The sequence below is a fragment of the Saccostrea cucullata genome, unplaced genomic scaffold (assembly GCF_032062105.1).
Source record: "Saccostrea cucullata isolate Sc308-1 unplaced genomic scaffold, CSIRO_AGI_Scuc_v1 ctg1449, whole genome shotgun sequence".
Classification (NCBI taxonomy): Eukaryota; Metazoa; Mollusca; class Bivalvia; order Ostreida; family Ostreidae; genus Saccostrea; species Saccostrea cuccullata.
Genome location: NW_026921259.1, coordinates 101,860 through 116,479, shown reverse-complemented (window position 1 = coordinate 116,479; position 14,620 = coordinate 101,860). Strand labels below are relative to the sequence as shown.

The window sequence follows — 14,620 nt, the reverse complement described above, 5'->3', positions numbered from 1 at the left end:
CGAAATTTCATTGAGAAATACACATGTATATCATATTTCCTAGTTCAGATTTTACGACTTTTAAAACAAAATATCTATTGATAAAGATAAACAAAAATCTCATTAATATCATATGTATTGCTTAACCAGAAATAACAGTAATACCCACTTTAGAAAGGTTCGAGCAATTAAGTGTTTCGATTATTATTGACCAAATGAGCAATAACGACATAATATGATTACAACTAGCTAGATTTGCAAGTGAATACTCAAGAACAGTAAACTGCATGAAGAATTGTACAGAACACAGAACAATTCCACCAGTCATTCTCGCATTTCACTCCATCATCAACACTCGACCCACCCCACCCCCTCCTCCCAACAGACACAGTGAGAGGTAACTGTGTCTTTACTTATGCATGGTCGAAATAAAATTTCTTTTTCAAAGATAGCAAAGAAAGATGGTCTCAGTCGTAACTCTATAACGTCAATACCTTTTTTTGTTTTGAGTGTTGCAGATTTTTAGATGATAAAAAACGTGCTTGTGAACCACTGATGTCCCTGTATGGCAGCCCATGGCGGGGGTTGAATTTTCTTTAATGCAAGCTAAACTTGAAAGTCAAAGATTTAACTTGTTGGTACATGTAGTAATAATGATGATATGTGTGATTAATATGTTGATATCTGATGTTGAATGTTGAAATATGTTATGTTGACAAAGAAGAAAATATACAGAATAATTATATTATAGCATAATTATGTTTTATAATTCTAGAAAGTTCGTGTTGAAATGTTTGCAATGTTGCTGGGTGCACATTATTGTGAAAGCCACCGTAGACAATACCTGAAACTTCGAAATGACATACATATCAAATAAAGTTTCCGTTTTAATATATATAATGTCTTTGACAAAAATGTTCATTATAAGAATACACCACAGTGCACTTTTTTGCACATCCTTTTTGTTAAAAAATAAAAATCATTTTATTTTGCATGACAATTCAGATTGTCATAGTATTTATAAAGTTGTTTTCCAAAAATATATATATTCAAATTTTTATTATGTAATTCAGAAATTCGAGGTTGAAAATTTGAAAAAAAAAAAGCCGGTCTTCAGTCCTACTCATAAAAACGTTTGGAATAATAATGCATAAACCATCATATACATGCCGATTTTCATAGCAATCCCTTCTTTTTTAATGATTTCCAGGTCTTCTCTTAGATAGGCGTCTTCTTCTTCTCGACTTCTATCTCCGCATATTTCCTGGTACATCTGATTAAAGTCTATGCGATTATCTTTTAATAAATCAAGCAAATTGACCCATGTCTGTTTGTTAAAAGGTTGCAATGTGCAGCGATTATGATCCAACAGCATCACTAAACCCATAGAATTTTTTATGCTTTTAAAGTTTGATACACGCCATACATGTTCTTCGTCTTTTGTTGTCATGTTTTTGATGCAGGAATTTCGCCGAATGTTGTAAAGGTTAGCGAAGTAAATATACATCTGAACCTCCGGATAATTTTCAAGAAAAGCGTGAAGTCTATCGGCACATTCTGCACACGGGCTATTATTGATGTAAACGTCCACATTTATTCGTATTTTCTCTATCTTCATTAAATATTCTTTTTCCAGCTGCTTAATCAATGTTTCCTCTGCATGTTTCAAATACACGTTTTGTATTTTTGTCCAACTGCTTTTGTTTACAGTGTAGATTAAAATCGTTCTTGTAGCATTTTTCCAACTCCCTCTGTGGTCGAGTTCTGTTCTGAATATGTGTTCAAACACATCTACTTCTGCAAAAACAAATTATAAAACATAAAAAAGACGTCATTCAGAGGATTTCATTTCATACTTTCGCTTTTTATAGATATAAAATTTGTGTATACTGAATATGCATGTCGGCCTTTGGGGATCTTGTAATGTCTGAAGCAGATCACGTGGCATTTTTAAAGCCATATACATGTAAGTGAGTGCAGCTAAACTGCGATTTTTTTGTCCAGTCGGCAAACGCAGCACTGTTAAGGCTTACTATGAGAAAATAACGGAAAATAGACGTGCGAAGAACGGGAACTTTTTAAACTAACTTTATTTTTTTTAAACTGTTTTATTATCAAATTACTTAATTAAATACCTCTTGAAATAACAAAGTGTAACCCACTCTGTACAAATAAAGTTCGGTCCCATCGATGGACAGGTACGTGATAAATGTCAAGTTTGTGTACGGAATGTAGGTCATTAACTTTCAATATCGCATATCCTGGTTGAAATTACAAATTTAAGCTATCAATTGTTTCTGTATACTTTATATTTTCTGGAAAGTGCTGCTTTAACAATTCGTGTTTTATCAGTAAAAATTTCAATCCAATAAAGAAATAAGGTATCATTTTTAAACATCTATCGGGATATAAATACGGGTTGGTCACGAGATTAAATTCCATAAAGCCCGAATGATCAATTTAATCTCGTACCAACCCGTATTTATAGCCCTATAGATGTTTTGAAATGATAACTTATTACTTATATTTACATTTGTGACTTATTCATACTTTATATTTGCCTGATTGTGACTTTTAGCGTGTGAAATGCATTATTTTTCAAACTCAACGGCAAGTATGTAATACACTGAACGCGCGTCGACCCTTTATGACGTCACTAAGAAATTACATCAAACGATTATCAATACACACATCTATGACCTCTTGACCCCGTACCTGTATTTATATAGTTATAGATACGTGTTCCTTTCAGTCGTGTTATATAAAGGAAAACATTTGCAAATGTAAATATTATGCAAATGTCGAAATATATTTGACCTATACCAAATATTTCATGTAAAATAAAGTACGCTCGATTTAAAGAAAACAGCATCGCTTTACAAATTAAGGAAAATGTCCTTTATTTATTTGCAAAAAATGGATAAAATCTATGGTGTATGCCCTTGCGAAAAGACGCTTTAGTAAGGCACCTCTATGTTAAACATGCCCAACCTGTTCGTACTAATATGCTATAATTACTTAATATTCTCTAGATAAGTATTGAGATTCTGTATCACCGACGGAGCTGGGAAAGGTGGCTGAGTTGCCAGTTGTTGGACTTGCCAAAGTCTTTTTGGAGTCATTACCCTTTGTCCTGGATCCTGTAGTGGGGGAGCATATGACCCTGAGGACGCTAAATTATCTTAAGTATATAATACTTAATATGGTGAGCCGATCACTTAGTGATAAATTTTTTTTCACTGCTCCACACGTTTAAGAAAGTTGGTATATTATTCAATTTTAAACTACATTTTAATCATAAGTACACATTAAAATTGTTTTACAGATAAGTAACTTTACTTGAAACTTTTATAGAAAATACTTTCTTTAAGGCTCAAATTGACCTCTTGAAGAAGCAGTCAGTAGTAAAACTTAAATCTTTAGATCCTTAACTTGTAATATTGTGACGTCAGAATACCATAAATGTGTTAGATATAGCGTGCACAGCATTTGATGGAAATTACACTTTGATGAAATCATCGGAAATTAGATTCAGCACATCTTTTAATTAATTGTTATTCTTTTGACCGTTATGTGTTTGTGCAAGACATTTATCATTGCACTTAAGAAAAAAATAGCAAAAGTTGATGAAGGTGCTAAAAACTAAAGAACCAATTGCAAATGCCGTATGTTTACAGTGAATTTTGAAGTATGAAAAAAAACTTCACTTAGCTACTTTAGAAAATAGGCACACGTCAGCCTTATAAATTTTTCACATGATCGCTCTGATTCTTGCGGTGGTGAATATCATGCAATTATTGCTGTTTTTTTTTTCGGTCATTACAATGATTTAGCCATCTTCGAAGTACAATATTGTACTTCGAAGATGGCTAAATCATTGTATTGACCGAAAAAAAACATCTTCGAAGTACAATATTGTACTTCGAAGATGGCTAAATCATTGTATTGACCGAAAAAAAAACAGCAATTATTGTTTTATTATATGATTCACTGATAAAATGATACAGCCCATTACTTGCTGGCATTTTATTAAGTCCTAGCCAAATACAAGATAGAAGCAGAATCAAAATGTGAATAAACTTTACCAGTCTTATCAAGTTGAAATGTTTTCTTTTTAAAAAATCAATTTTAGTTGCCATGAAAGAAATATATAATGTTAGTCTTTTTTATAGGATAGATTTTGAAAGGAAGGAGTATTTTCAGTAATTAAAAAAAATTGTAGTTCAGTAAAAGTGTTGGTGGGGGGGGGGGGGGGTCCCTGCATCCCCTCTTACCATCCTCACCTAAAATATATAATCGCTTATGTTTTGTTCACATGAAAATAAAAATCATAGTCGTTTAAATAGCTTTCTAAAACAATTTGTATCAATTTGGAATTTCCCAATCTATTTTTAGATCAATGTAGAGGAAATCAATCCTTGTATTGACCTGAAACGTCACATGCAGGTCAATACAACGTAATATTTTTCTAACATAGTTGGATCTCAGCCAATCAGAGAGATGGAAATTATTCAATCATAAAGAAGAGTTTATTATTCACCAGATAGATTGCAAAATTAAATTAGTCTGGCGACATCATTTTCTTGTACATATGTTAACTATGGAGTCTTTGTGAAAATATTTCATCCAACGAATTACATTTAAATCAATTTTAGTCTCCTACTGGGGAAACCAGAGGGTCTATAGGTTTCTTCTTTAAGCCGTCCATCTACTCAGAATCTGTCTGTTCCTCCGTGCGACTGTCTGTTACGTTGTCTGTATGTCAGTCTGTCCCACTTAGATTTTAGCACTTTTGTCTAAAAGCTTGCAGATAATTGGTTGATTTTTGGTATGTAAGTGTACACGTATCTTGATCTTTATAGATCAAAATTGCTTTTCGTTCCAATTTATTGTAACTGATTTTTGACGGAATTATTGCAGTATTTGGATTCACGATCTGGATCGTGTTACATTAAATATAATTGATTCGAAATTTTTTGTGTACCTTTATATAGTGACAAACATTAGATCAATTTTTTTTAAAGTTTTTTAACATTGCTTGTAAAATGAGCTTGTTTGAACAAAGCATGTATGTACATGTGTATGTGTCATGGTATTCAAATATATCTTCCTGGTAAAGCACTTAAGGACAGATGATACAAACAAATTTTTGCCAAAGATTTTGAAAATAACAAGATGCCTCATGCTTAAATGTGTTAAATGAATAACTTTCACCGGGTAATTTTTAATTCTTTGTTCAAATTTTCACAAAAATGGAATTTGAAGTAAAAAATAGTTGTATAGATTAATGAGGATGGTTTCAGAAGGGAATACTTTTGAACATCACAGAAGGTTTACAATTTCTTTATTTTCTAGAAATTTTTTATTTTCATCATTTCCAGTGAAATTATTCCAAAAAATATATACCAATCCAGGCATCCATTTTTTTGTTTGTATCATCTGTCCTTAATTCAAGATATTTCATTCATAAAAAAGTATTTACTTAAATGGTCACAAAATGAATAAAATTTACAAATATTTGTTGAAAATAATAACATTTTAACAAGAGGCTCAAGGGCCTTAAATGTCACCTGAGAATCATGTAACAACGTTCCAACAACTGAGTTAATTTGGTTCATGTTTTAAACTAAAGGCCATGAAATTCACAATTTGAAAAGAGGCAACATCACTATCATAACTATACACTTAGCTTGCTTGCTTTAATTACTTTATTCCCAGAGGTAGATCAGAGTAACAAGGGTAAAATGCACTTCCACTTTATAACAAGTTGAGCACCCCACCTAAAAGGAGCCACTGACCCTGGGGCCACATATTTCAAAATTCTTGAAATTTTATCATAAATTTTATTTCATCATAAAGGGAAGATTAATACCAAGGAGCAGATTTCAAAGCATTCATTCATTTTCAGTCTATGTAATCCCCCCTCCATTCTCGATACCCCTGACCAAGGGGGTATGAAATTAACCATTTTGCTGGATGCACCTTTCTACTTCATAAATATATATACTTGGATCATTGCCATAATACCCAGGAGCAAAGGTAAAGATTTTTCAAAGAATTAATGTATGTTAACTATAATATCAAAAAAGCTACCACCCCCACCCCCACCCCGACCAACACCAAATGGCAAAACCCCTGACAAAGGGACCATCATGAAATTCACAAATTTGGTTGAGCCACTCTCGCTCATTATAAATATTTACTAAGTTAGTTTATTTAATACACAGGATCAAAGAAGAAGATTTTCAAAGAATTAATGCACTTTCATTACATAATCAATAGAGTCCCGCCCTAAAACCAGAACCCCTGACCCTGTGGCCATAAAATTCACAATTTGGGAAAATGCACCTTGTTTATCATAACTATATACTTACTTAAAGGTACTTGGACACAGATTTGAAGTTAATATTTTCTCATTTTTTCTGTATAATATCAAGAATTATATATTTTAATAGCATTTCACACAAAAATTAATTAAAAATCTTATTTCATTTAAAAGTTATTAAAACTTTAAATTTTTTGGCGGGTTTGATTGACACATCCTTGCACTTTCACAAATTTTAACTTTATTCTTAATCCTTAGGAAAAGTGGCAATTTTGATGTGTTTTAATGAGAAATATTAAAACTTTTATCAAGAAAAATAATTTTATTCAGAGTAGAAATGTTAGAAAGCAAAACACCTTCACAAGTATCGTCATTCCGAACTAAGAGATGCGTATAGAGTTTAGCAAATCGAGCACACTCGTGTTATGTACACAGTTTTTGTAAACAGGGCTCGAGTTCTGTTATTGTTTATATTTAGAATTCACCGGGTGCGTTCAATCGTTACAGCCTGCTTACCACAACTGCACGGACTGACAATATATTGTGTGTTTGTTTTGCTTTCGAACGTGTCTACTCTGAATTTTCTGGATTATAGTATTAATATTTTTCATTTATACAAAACGAGATTGCCACTTTTCCTAAGGATTAAGAATAAAATTAAATTTGTGAGAGTGCAAGGATTTGTCATTCAAACCCGCCGGAAAATTTGAAATTTCAATATCTTTTAAACGAAATAAAATTTTTAATTAATTTTTGTGTGAAATGCTATTAAAATATATAAGTCGTAATATTATAGAGAAAATAATAACTTCAAATCTGTGTCCAAGTACCTTTAATAGACAGAAACAGAGAGGAACAGTTTTAAAGATTTTATGTATTTTCTATATTATCAATAGAGACCCACCCTAACACCAGAACCCCTGACTCTGGGGCCTTAAAATTCTCAATTTTGGAGGAGGCATTTCTGCTCAAATTAACTATGTATTAATCAAATTGTTTAATACTCAGAAGAAGAGAAGAAGATTTTCAAAGAAATAATGCATTTTAACCATATAATCGTTATAGTCCCGCCCTAGCACTAGACCCCTTGACCTTTGGGCCATGAATTTCACAATTTGGAAGAGGCACTGTTGCAACCACTATTGAAATAACGACCATTATTGAAATAATTATATCAATAGTGGTTGATAGTGCATTTCAATCAAACATAGTTAGTAACCACAATTGAAATACGACCTCTATTGAAATAATTATAACAATAGTGGTTGAGAGTGCATTTCAATAACAAACATAGGTTATAACCACTATTGAAATACGACCACTATTGAAATAATTATTTCAATTGTGGATGAGAGTGCATTTCAATATAATAACCATAAGTTTCAACCATTATTGAAATACGAGTACTACTGAAATAATTATTAAATAGTGGGTGAGAGTGCATTTCAATATAATAACCATAGGTTTCAACCACTATTGAAATACGACCAGTATTGAAAGAAAAGTTTTACCACGTCAGCAGCTTTTGAAATAATTATTTCAATATATATTGGATTCATTGTTAAATGCACAACTGAAATCAATGATTTAATCCATATTGAACTCTTTATTTTAAAAGTGAACATTATTTCAACGGTGGTTGCAACCTATGTTTGTTATTGAATTGAAACTCACCCACTATTGAAGAATTATTTCAATAGTAGTCGTATTTCAATAGTGGTTATTACCTATATTTGTTATTAAAATGCACTCTCATCCACTATTGAAATAATTATTTCAATAGAGGTCGTATTTAAATGGTGGTTATTACTTATGTTTGCTATTGAAATGCACTCTCAACCACTATTGAAATAATGATATAATTATTTGAATAGTGCTCGTTATTTCAATAGTGGTCGCAACAAGGCACTCTTGCTCATCATAACTATGTACTTATTTACTTTATTTGATACCCAGGAGCAGAGAAGAAGATTTTCAAAGGCTTAATGTATTTTCACTATATAATCAATAGAACCCCGCCCTAACACCAGAACCCCTGACCCTTGGGCCATAAAATTCACAATTTTAGAAGAGGCATCCTTGCTCATCATTACTTTGTTCTTAGTTAGTTTATTTAATACACAGAAGCAGAGTAGAAGATATTCAAAGAAATAAAGCATTTTAACAATATAATATATATAGCCCCGTCCTAGCACTAGAACCCCGGATCCTGGGGCCATGAATTTCACAATTGAAGTAGAGGACTGATTGCTTATTACAATCATGCCAAAAGTTTGACTAATTGATGTACATGGGTAAAGAATTTTTTTTTTAAAGATTTCATTAATTTTAGTGGTTTTGGCCCTACCCCTCAGGCCTCATGTAGGGGGCATAAAATTCACAATTTTTGTTCCCCTTCACCATAGATGTTGTATACCAAATTTGGTTGAAATTGAATCAGTGGTTTCAGAGAAGAAGCTAAAAATGTCAAATGTTAACACACGACGCACGAGGGACGACGACGGACGAAAACGGATAGCAATAGGTCACCTGAGTGACTCAGGTGAACTAGAAATAGCATCCAGGGGATCGACACAAGTCACACAATGACATAGGAAACACATGTCATATATTATTGAATAATGTCATGTGAAATCACATATCATATATAATTCAAAATTTCTATATTTGAATTGATGAAAGAAGAGAAGAATTTTAACATTTAAAAAAAACTTACTTCCTCCTGTCGCCATTGCAGAGTCTTTTGATATTTTATGTGGTGTGGTTGGATGTCAAAAGGCAAACGATATGTCAGCTTTTCTATTCTTGTGAATCTAAGGAACAATAAAACTTTTTTTTATCAATTATTCAAACTGCATTTGTCATTATAAGAACTAGAATTATTTAGAGCTATGTGAACGAGGCGAACTGCAAACAAAGATTGAAGAAACGATAAGATAATATATTAAATAGTCTCTCTGGTAACTCTTGACAACTTAATGAAGTATGACGCAATATACACTTAATGTTAACATCATAGAAATATGATATTACCTTTTTTCCGTAAGCACTATATAGCGCAATACTATTTTCTCTTAAGTTAAATGTTACTAATTATGATGTAATATTCAATTAGATAATGACTGTATAAATTAATATTAATATTTCTAAACAAACTACAATTATATTATTTAGCTTTTAAAAGTTTCCAATCAAAGTACAGATATGAGCAAAAAATCCATAGAAAGTGATTTACTCTCTTGTACACAGTCAAAAACCTTTTGTTTTTGTATCATTTTGTATCTCTATATGACTCTCTACCATATGTTAAAATATAACAAAATCATATAAAAAGACTTCTGATCATTATCCTAAAAAAATTAAGAAAAAATAGAGAAAATTCAGATTAGCAAAAATCCTTTTTAAACCGGAGGATTGTTATATAAAAAAAAAACATATTGATTTATAAAGCTGTTTATGTTTTGTCAAATACACTTTTTCACTAAAGTCGGAAATTCAAATGTTTATTTGAAAAATACACAATATATGTCTTAAATTCTCATTGATGTACCTATAAGTCGATTGCATTGATGTATACAATCCTTTTTTTTACATTCAAATACTTATTTTATATTTCTGATGAACACTTTTACTAAAAATACATCAATTGGCCTAACGATCAGATGTATGGATGACATAGTAACTCACCTTTTCCGAACAATCCTTTGATGGTATGATAATGAACGCTGTTTTATATACATGTATGATTACTAATTTAAATATTGATGATAAAATGTTTAATCAACTTTCGATAGAATTAGTCAGATGACTTTCAAAATATTGCCTTTGTAAGAATCACGCGCTAAAACCCACATGATCAATTTAAGTTTGATTAAGTGTTATGAAAACAACACTCTAAAAAAAGTTTTACTTAGTAATTTATATTTACTTAAATTTGTGTATGTAAGTAATAACATATTACTTGGTTTTTACTTACAGTTTACCACTAATTACTAGCTATTACTAAAATATTTTCAAATTGCTATATTTAATTGTTTTACTTAAAACAATAAATTATTTACTGCATCAAGGAGGATTCAGAGCAGCTGCAGAACAAATTACTTAAATCTGGTAGTCTAATCACTATATATATACTATAATAAAAAAGAATAAAGATATCAGAATTTTATTTTGATTCCTTTATATAACTAATATTATTTTGCCCCCGTAAACGAAGTTTCGGGGGTATATAGTTTTTGTCGTGTCCATCTGTCTGTATCTCTGTCTGTCTGTTTCTCTGTTTGTCCGCAAAAACTTTAACCTTGCCCATAACTTTTGATTTAGCGGAGCTATGACTTGCATATTTCACATGTCCATTCCTTTTGACAAGACCTAGCTTTGAGTATCGCCAAATTTGATCTTGACCTTGGAGTTTGACCCACTTCTACAAATCCAACCTTTTCTTTAGTCATATCTTTTTAACAGTAAATACCAGGACATTAATACTTCACATATATACTCTTTGTTGAAAGACCTTTCATTGGATACCAACAACCATGACCATTTGATCTTGACCTTGGAGATTTCAATCCTTGTGAAAAAACTTTAACCTTGGCCATTACTTTTGAACGATAAGGGATAGGGCTTTCATACTTACATATATGTAATTCCTGTGAGAAGACCATTCATTAGATACCAAGAACTTTGACCCTTTGACATTGACCTTGGAGTTTGACCCACTTTTAAAAAGAAAACCTTGACTTTAACTTTACAAAGGTTGGGGTTAGTGCATTCATACTTTACATATTTCATCCGTGTGACAAGACCTTTCTTTAGGTACCATCAAATCTGACACTTTGTCCTTGACCTTTGACTTTGATCTACATTTCAAAGTTGGTAAACTTGACCCTAACTTCTGAAGGGTTGGGGCTAGTGCTTTCATATTTCAGATATGTATTTTTTGTGGCAGGACCTTTCATTAGATACCAATAACATTGACCATTTGACCTTGACCTTTGAGATATCAAGAAATACCAATATAATGAATTTGCATATAAGAAAAGTTAAAAACCTTTGCTATGTTGCCATATGGGGGGGGGGATTAGTGTTTCACAAACACATTTCGTTTAAATTGTATTCAATTGATTTACTTAAAACAATAATTTATTTACTGAATCAAGGAGAATTCAGAGCAGTTTCAATACAAATAATTACTTAAAAATGGTAAATTAATTACTATCAGGATTGAATTCTTAAATTGTCATATTCATTGTCTGTGAGGAGGAGTTATCTTTCTTCTAAATATTCCTTCATGTAAAAAAAAAAAGTTATACTAACTAAAATGTGTTATTAAGTACTTGAAACTTTAAACCAGTTTTAAAATGGTCCTTAAAAATATACAAATTATTCAATTTAGAAGGCTTTTGATGTTGGAATTAAATGTTTTATTGCTGAATAAAATAAAACAATTACAAAGAAATAATGTCGATTTTAGTAAATACGATAAGTATTTTATTTACTTAATATTCTCCCAAGCACTAAAATGCTGGAATTTGATTAATTTCAAAATTACATTTACTTAGTAAATTACAAAGTAAATGAAACACTGAAATAGAATAATTCATAAAACCTAGTAAATAGAAAGCATGTTATCTCTAAATTAAGTAATAATGATTTACTAAAAATGAGTAGTTCATTTACTAAGTAATATAATTCCTATTAAGTATTGATACTTAGTAAATCATTTTATAAGTAAATTAATTCATCCTTATTACTAATTATGTTTACAATTACTAACAATGATAGTCATTTACTTGCTATTCTGACTAAATGGATTACTAATAATTACTAGTTTTTCTTAATCTAATATCTTATTTTAAAAGCAACAAGTAAAACTTTTTTCAGAGTGAATATATCCATCAATTTAACTTACTACAATTTTTTTTATTTTAATTTTTTCACATGTGCTAAATTCAGAAATGAAATGTGAATGGTTGGAACATTTATGATTTTATATTATAACATTTATATTTACAATATGTTAATCTAAAAAAATTATAATGTTGTTTAAGACATTTAAGATTTATTCCTCGATGTTTGAATGAATATATGTTTGAAGGAATATATATAGTAATTTGCAAATTAAAACTGATCAAAAAGAGTCCATTAAAAATGATGAACTTAAATGAATACCTGTTGTGCAATAGATAATTGCAAATTCAAAGCTCTCAAATCTGATTTCCCAACATAACATTGTTTTTTTTTTTTCATTTATTCTCAACAATGTCGAAAAAATGTATGAGATGTTTCTGGGAATATATTAAATTAATTTTGAATTTTAAAACCACAAAGAAAAAACAAAGATTAAACAAATCAGATGTTTCAAATGTTAAGCATTAATTACTTGAACTTGCATTGTAGGTGTGGCAGTCCAGTAAACAGTATGAACATTTTGTACACACTGAAAATACACGCCTTAAAAGTCCATTATCTTAACAATCTTAAATACAATTTACTTAACATAATAATTTTCGATAAATACGTATAAATACTTATTTTTATCTAAGATAAGCAGATTACCAATGAGTGAGACGGGATTGAGATTGTGTTTATTGATACCTTTACATACTTAATGATGACAAGAAAAAAAATTGTAGAATGTGATGAAAAAATTTGATACATAATACACTAAAATATTTGTTATTTGAACATCTATATATCTACAAATATTACAAAGAGGTCAACTAGATAAAGAAATATAGATAAAGAAGATTATTTCAGTTCCAAATTCCATCTGAACAATACAAATTAAAAGCAGAACATACGCGGCCCTCTAAAAACATCATAGCTACATCACGTGACATAAGGCGTGTTTTGAAAAACTTGATTATATAATTAAATCAGATTATTTAATCAGTAATGCTAATACATGTATATGCAGAGACTAAATTTGTACCATAAAGATAACGTTAAGTACGTACATAACTATGCATTCGCTTCGCAGCACATTTAAGGTTACAAATGGAAATATCGGCGCTTTTTTAAGATAAAAAATACATACTTTATTCGGATGGGCGAATTTTTTTTTTTAGGAATTCACTGATATCAAAAAAATGTAATGTGGTTTAAATGTACATGCTGGGGACATTTAGATTTTTTTTTATTTAGACTTGTCATGTGATGTCGACGTCACAGGACTTTGGCAATTATACTTGCAGTTTAGAGGTCATCTATAAATTTCAATATTGCAAGGGCATAACCAAGCTAAAAATCTTACTTTACTTTATAATCCTTTTCAACACTATATGCTATTTGTGAAAAGTGCTGCAAACCTATATAAATTCCCTTTTTTAATTGGTAAAATGTAATTTGTTGGACGGCAGGTTGAATATTTTGATGGTCAACTACAATAAATATAGCTATAATTAATTTATTTGCAAGTTTTCAAGAGGTTCGCAGCTTTTTTCAAATAATTTAATGCTTCTTGAGTTGATGTGTAAAATTTTGACAAGATACATTGAGGGTATGCCCTTGCAATAAATCGATTTATTAGAGCCATTCCATTACTATTTCAATGAATCTGCATACAAACACACGACAGTATCGCTTGTCTGAAAAATGCACGTACAGTTTATGAATAAAATACTAAAATAAACATCGCATCCAAGTTAATTGCTTTTTATTTTACCTCAAATAATATTTTATTTGAGAACAAAAGACATTTTTCATTGTACAAAATGTTACTTGATCAGCCTCTGACTGTGTAAAAACTGCGTCATTTTTGCGAGATGACGTCACATTGACAAGTGCATTGCGATCGATGCATCGTTTATAAACTCTTGTGTGGGATTTAACAAACGACAAAACTGCATGTAATAGTAAGTTTGTATGTAGTATACAGCTATCCAGCTGTTTGAAATAACAAATAATTTCATTTTGTGGTATTTTGAAGACCTTATATTATGCATGACGTCATAGTAAACATTTCCTGTACAAATTAGGCCCCGTCTCCCTACTGTAACCTTAACTGTGCTGCGTTGCAATGTGATTTTTGGATTCATATACAATTACCGTTGTTATACATAAATCAGATGACTATACTGATTACTTTCATTCCAAATAATACTTATGATATCAAAAAGCATGACAATCATAAAAATGACATTATGTTATAATTAATGCACATACATGTACATGTATCTGCACAAACTAAATTTATATTATACAGGAAAAGCTGAAGAATGTAACTAAATATGCATTTGCTATCTGTGATCTTGGGATATCCATACAATCACAGTTGGTATACATAAATGAGATAATGATACTGATTACCTTCCT

General features: G+C 30.6%; 1 protein-coding gene across 1 annotated transcript; it reads right to left on the bottom strand.

Annotated features, from left to right (window-relative positions):
• Window positions 1-1,082: 1,082 nt before the first annotated feature.
• Window positions 1,083-9,115, bottom strand: LOC134259584 (C->U-editing enzyme APOBEC-1-like). Its single transcript, XM_062742192.1, has 2 exons — window positions 9,021-9,115; window positions 1,083-1,776 (listed from the first exon to the last, which is right to left on the bottom strand). Exons 1-2 carry the CDS (start codon window positions 9,034-9,036, stop codon window positions 1,103-1,105), a joined length of 690 nt encoding a protein of 229 aa, XP_062598176.1. The 5' UTR covers window positions 9,037-9,115; the 3' UTR covers window positions 1,083-1,102.
• Window positions 9,116-14,620: the final 5,505 nt, after the last annotated feature.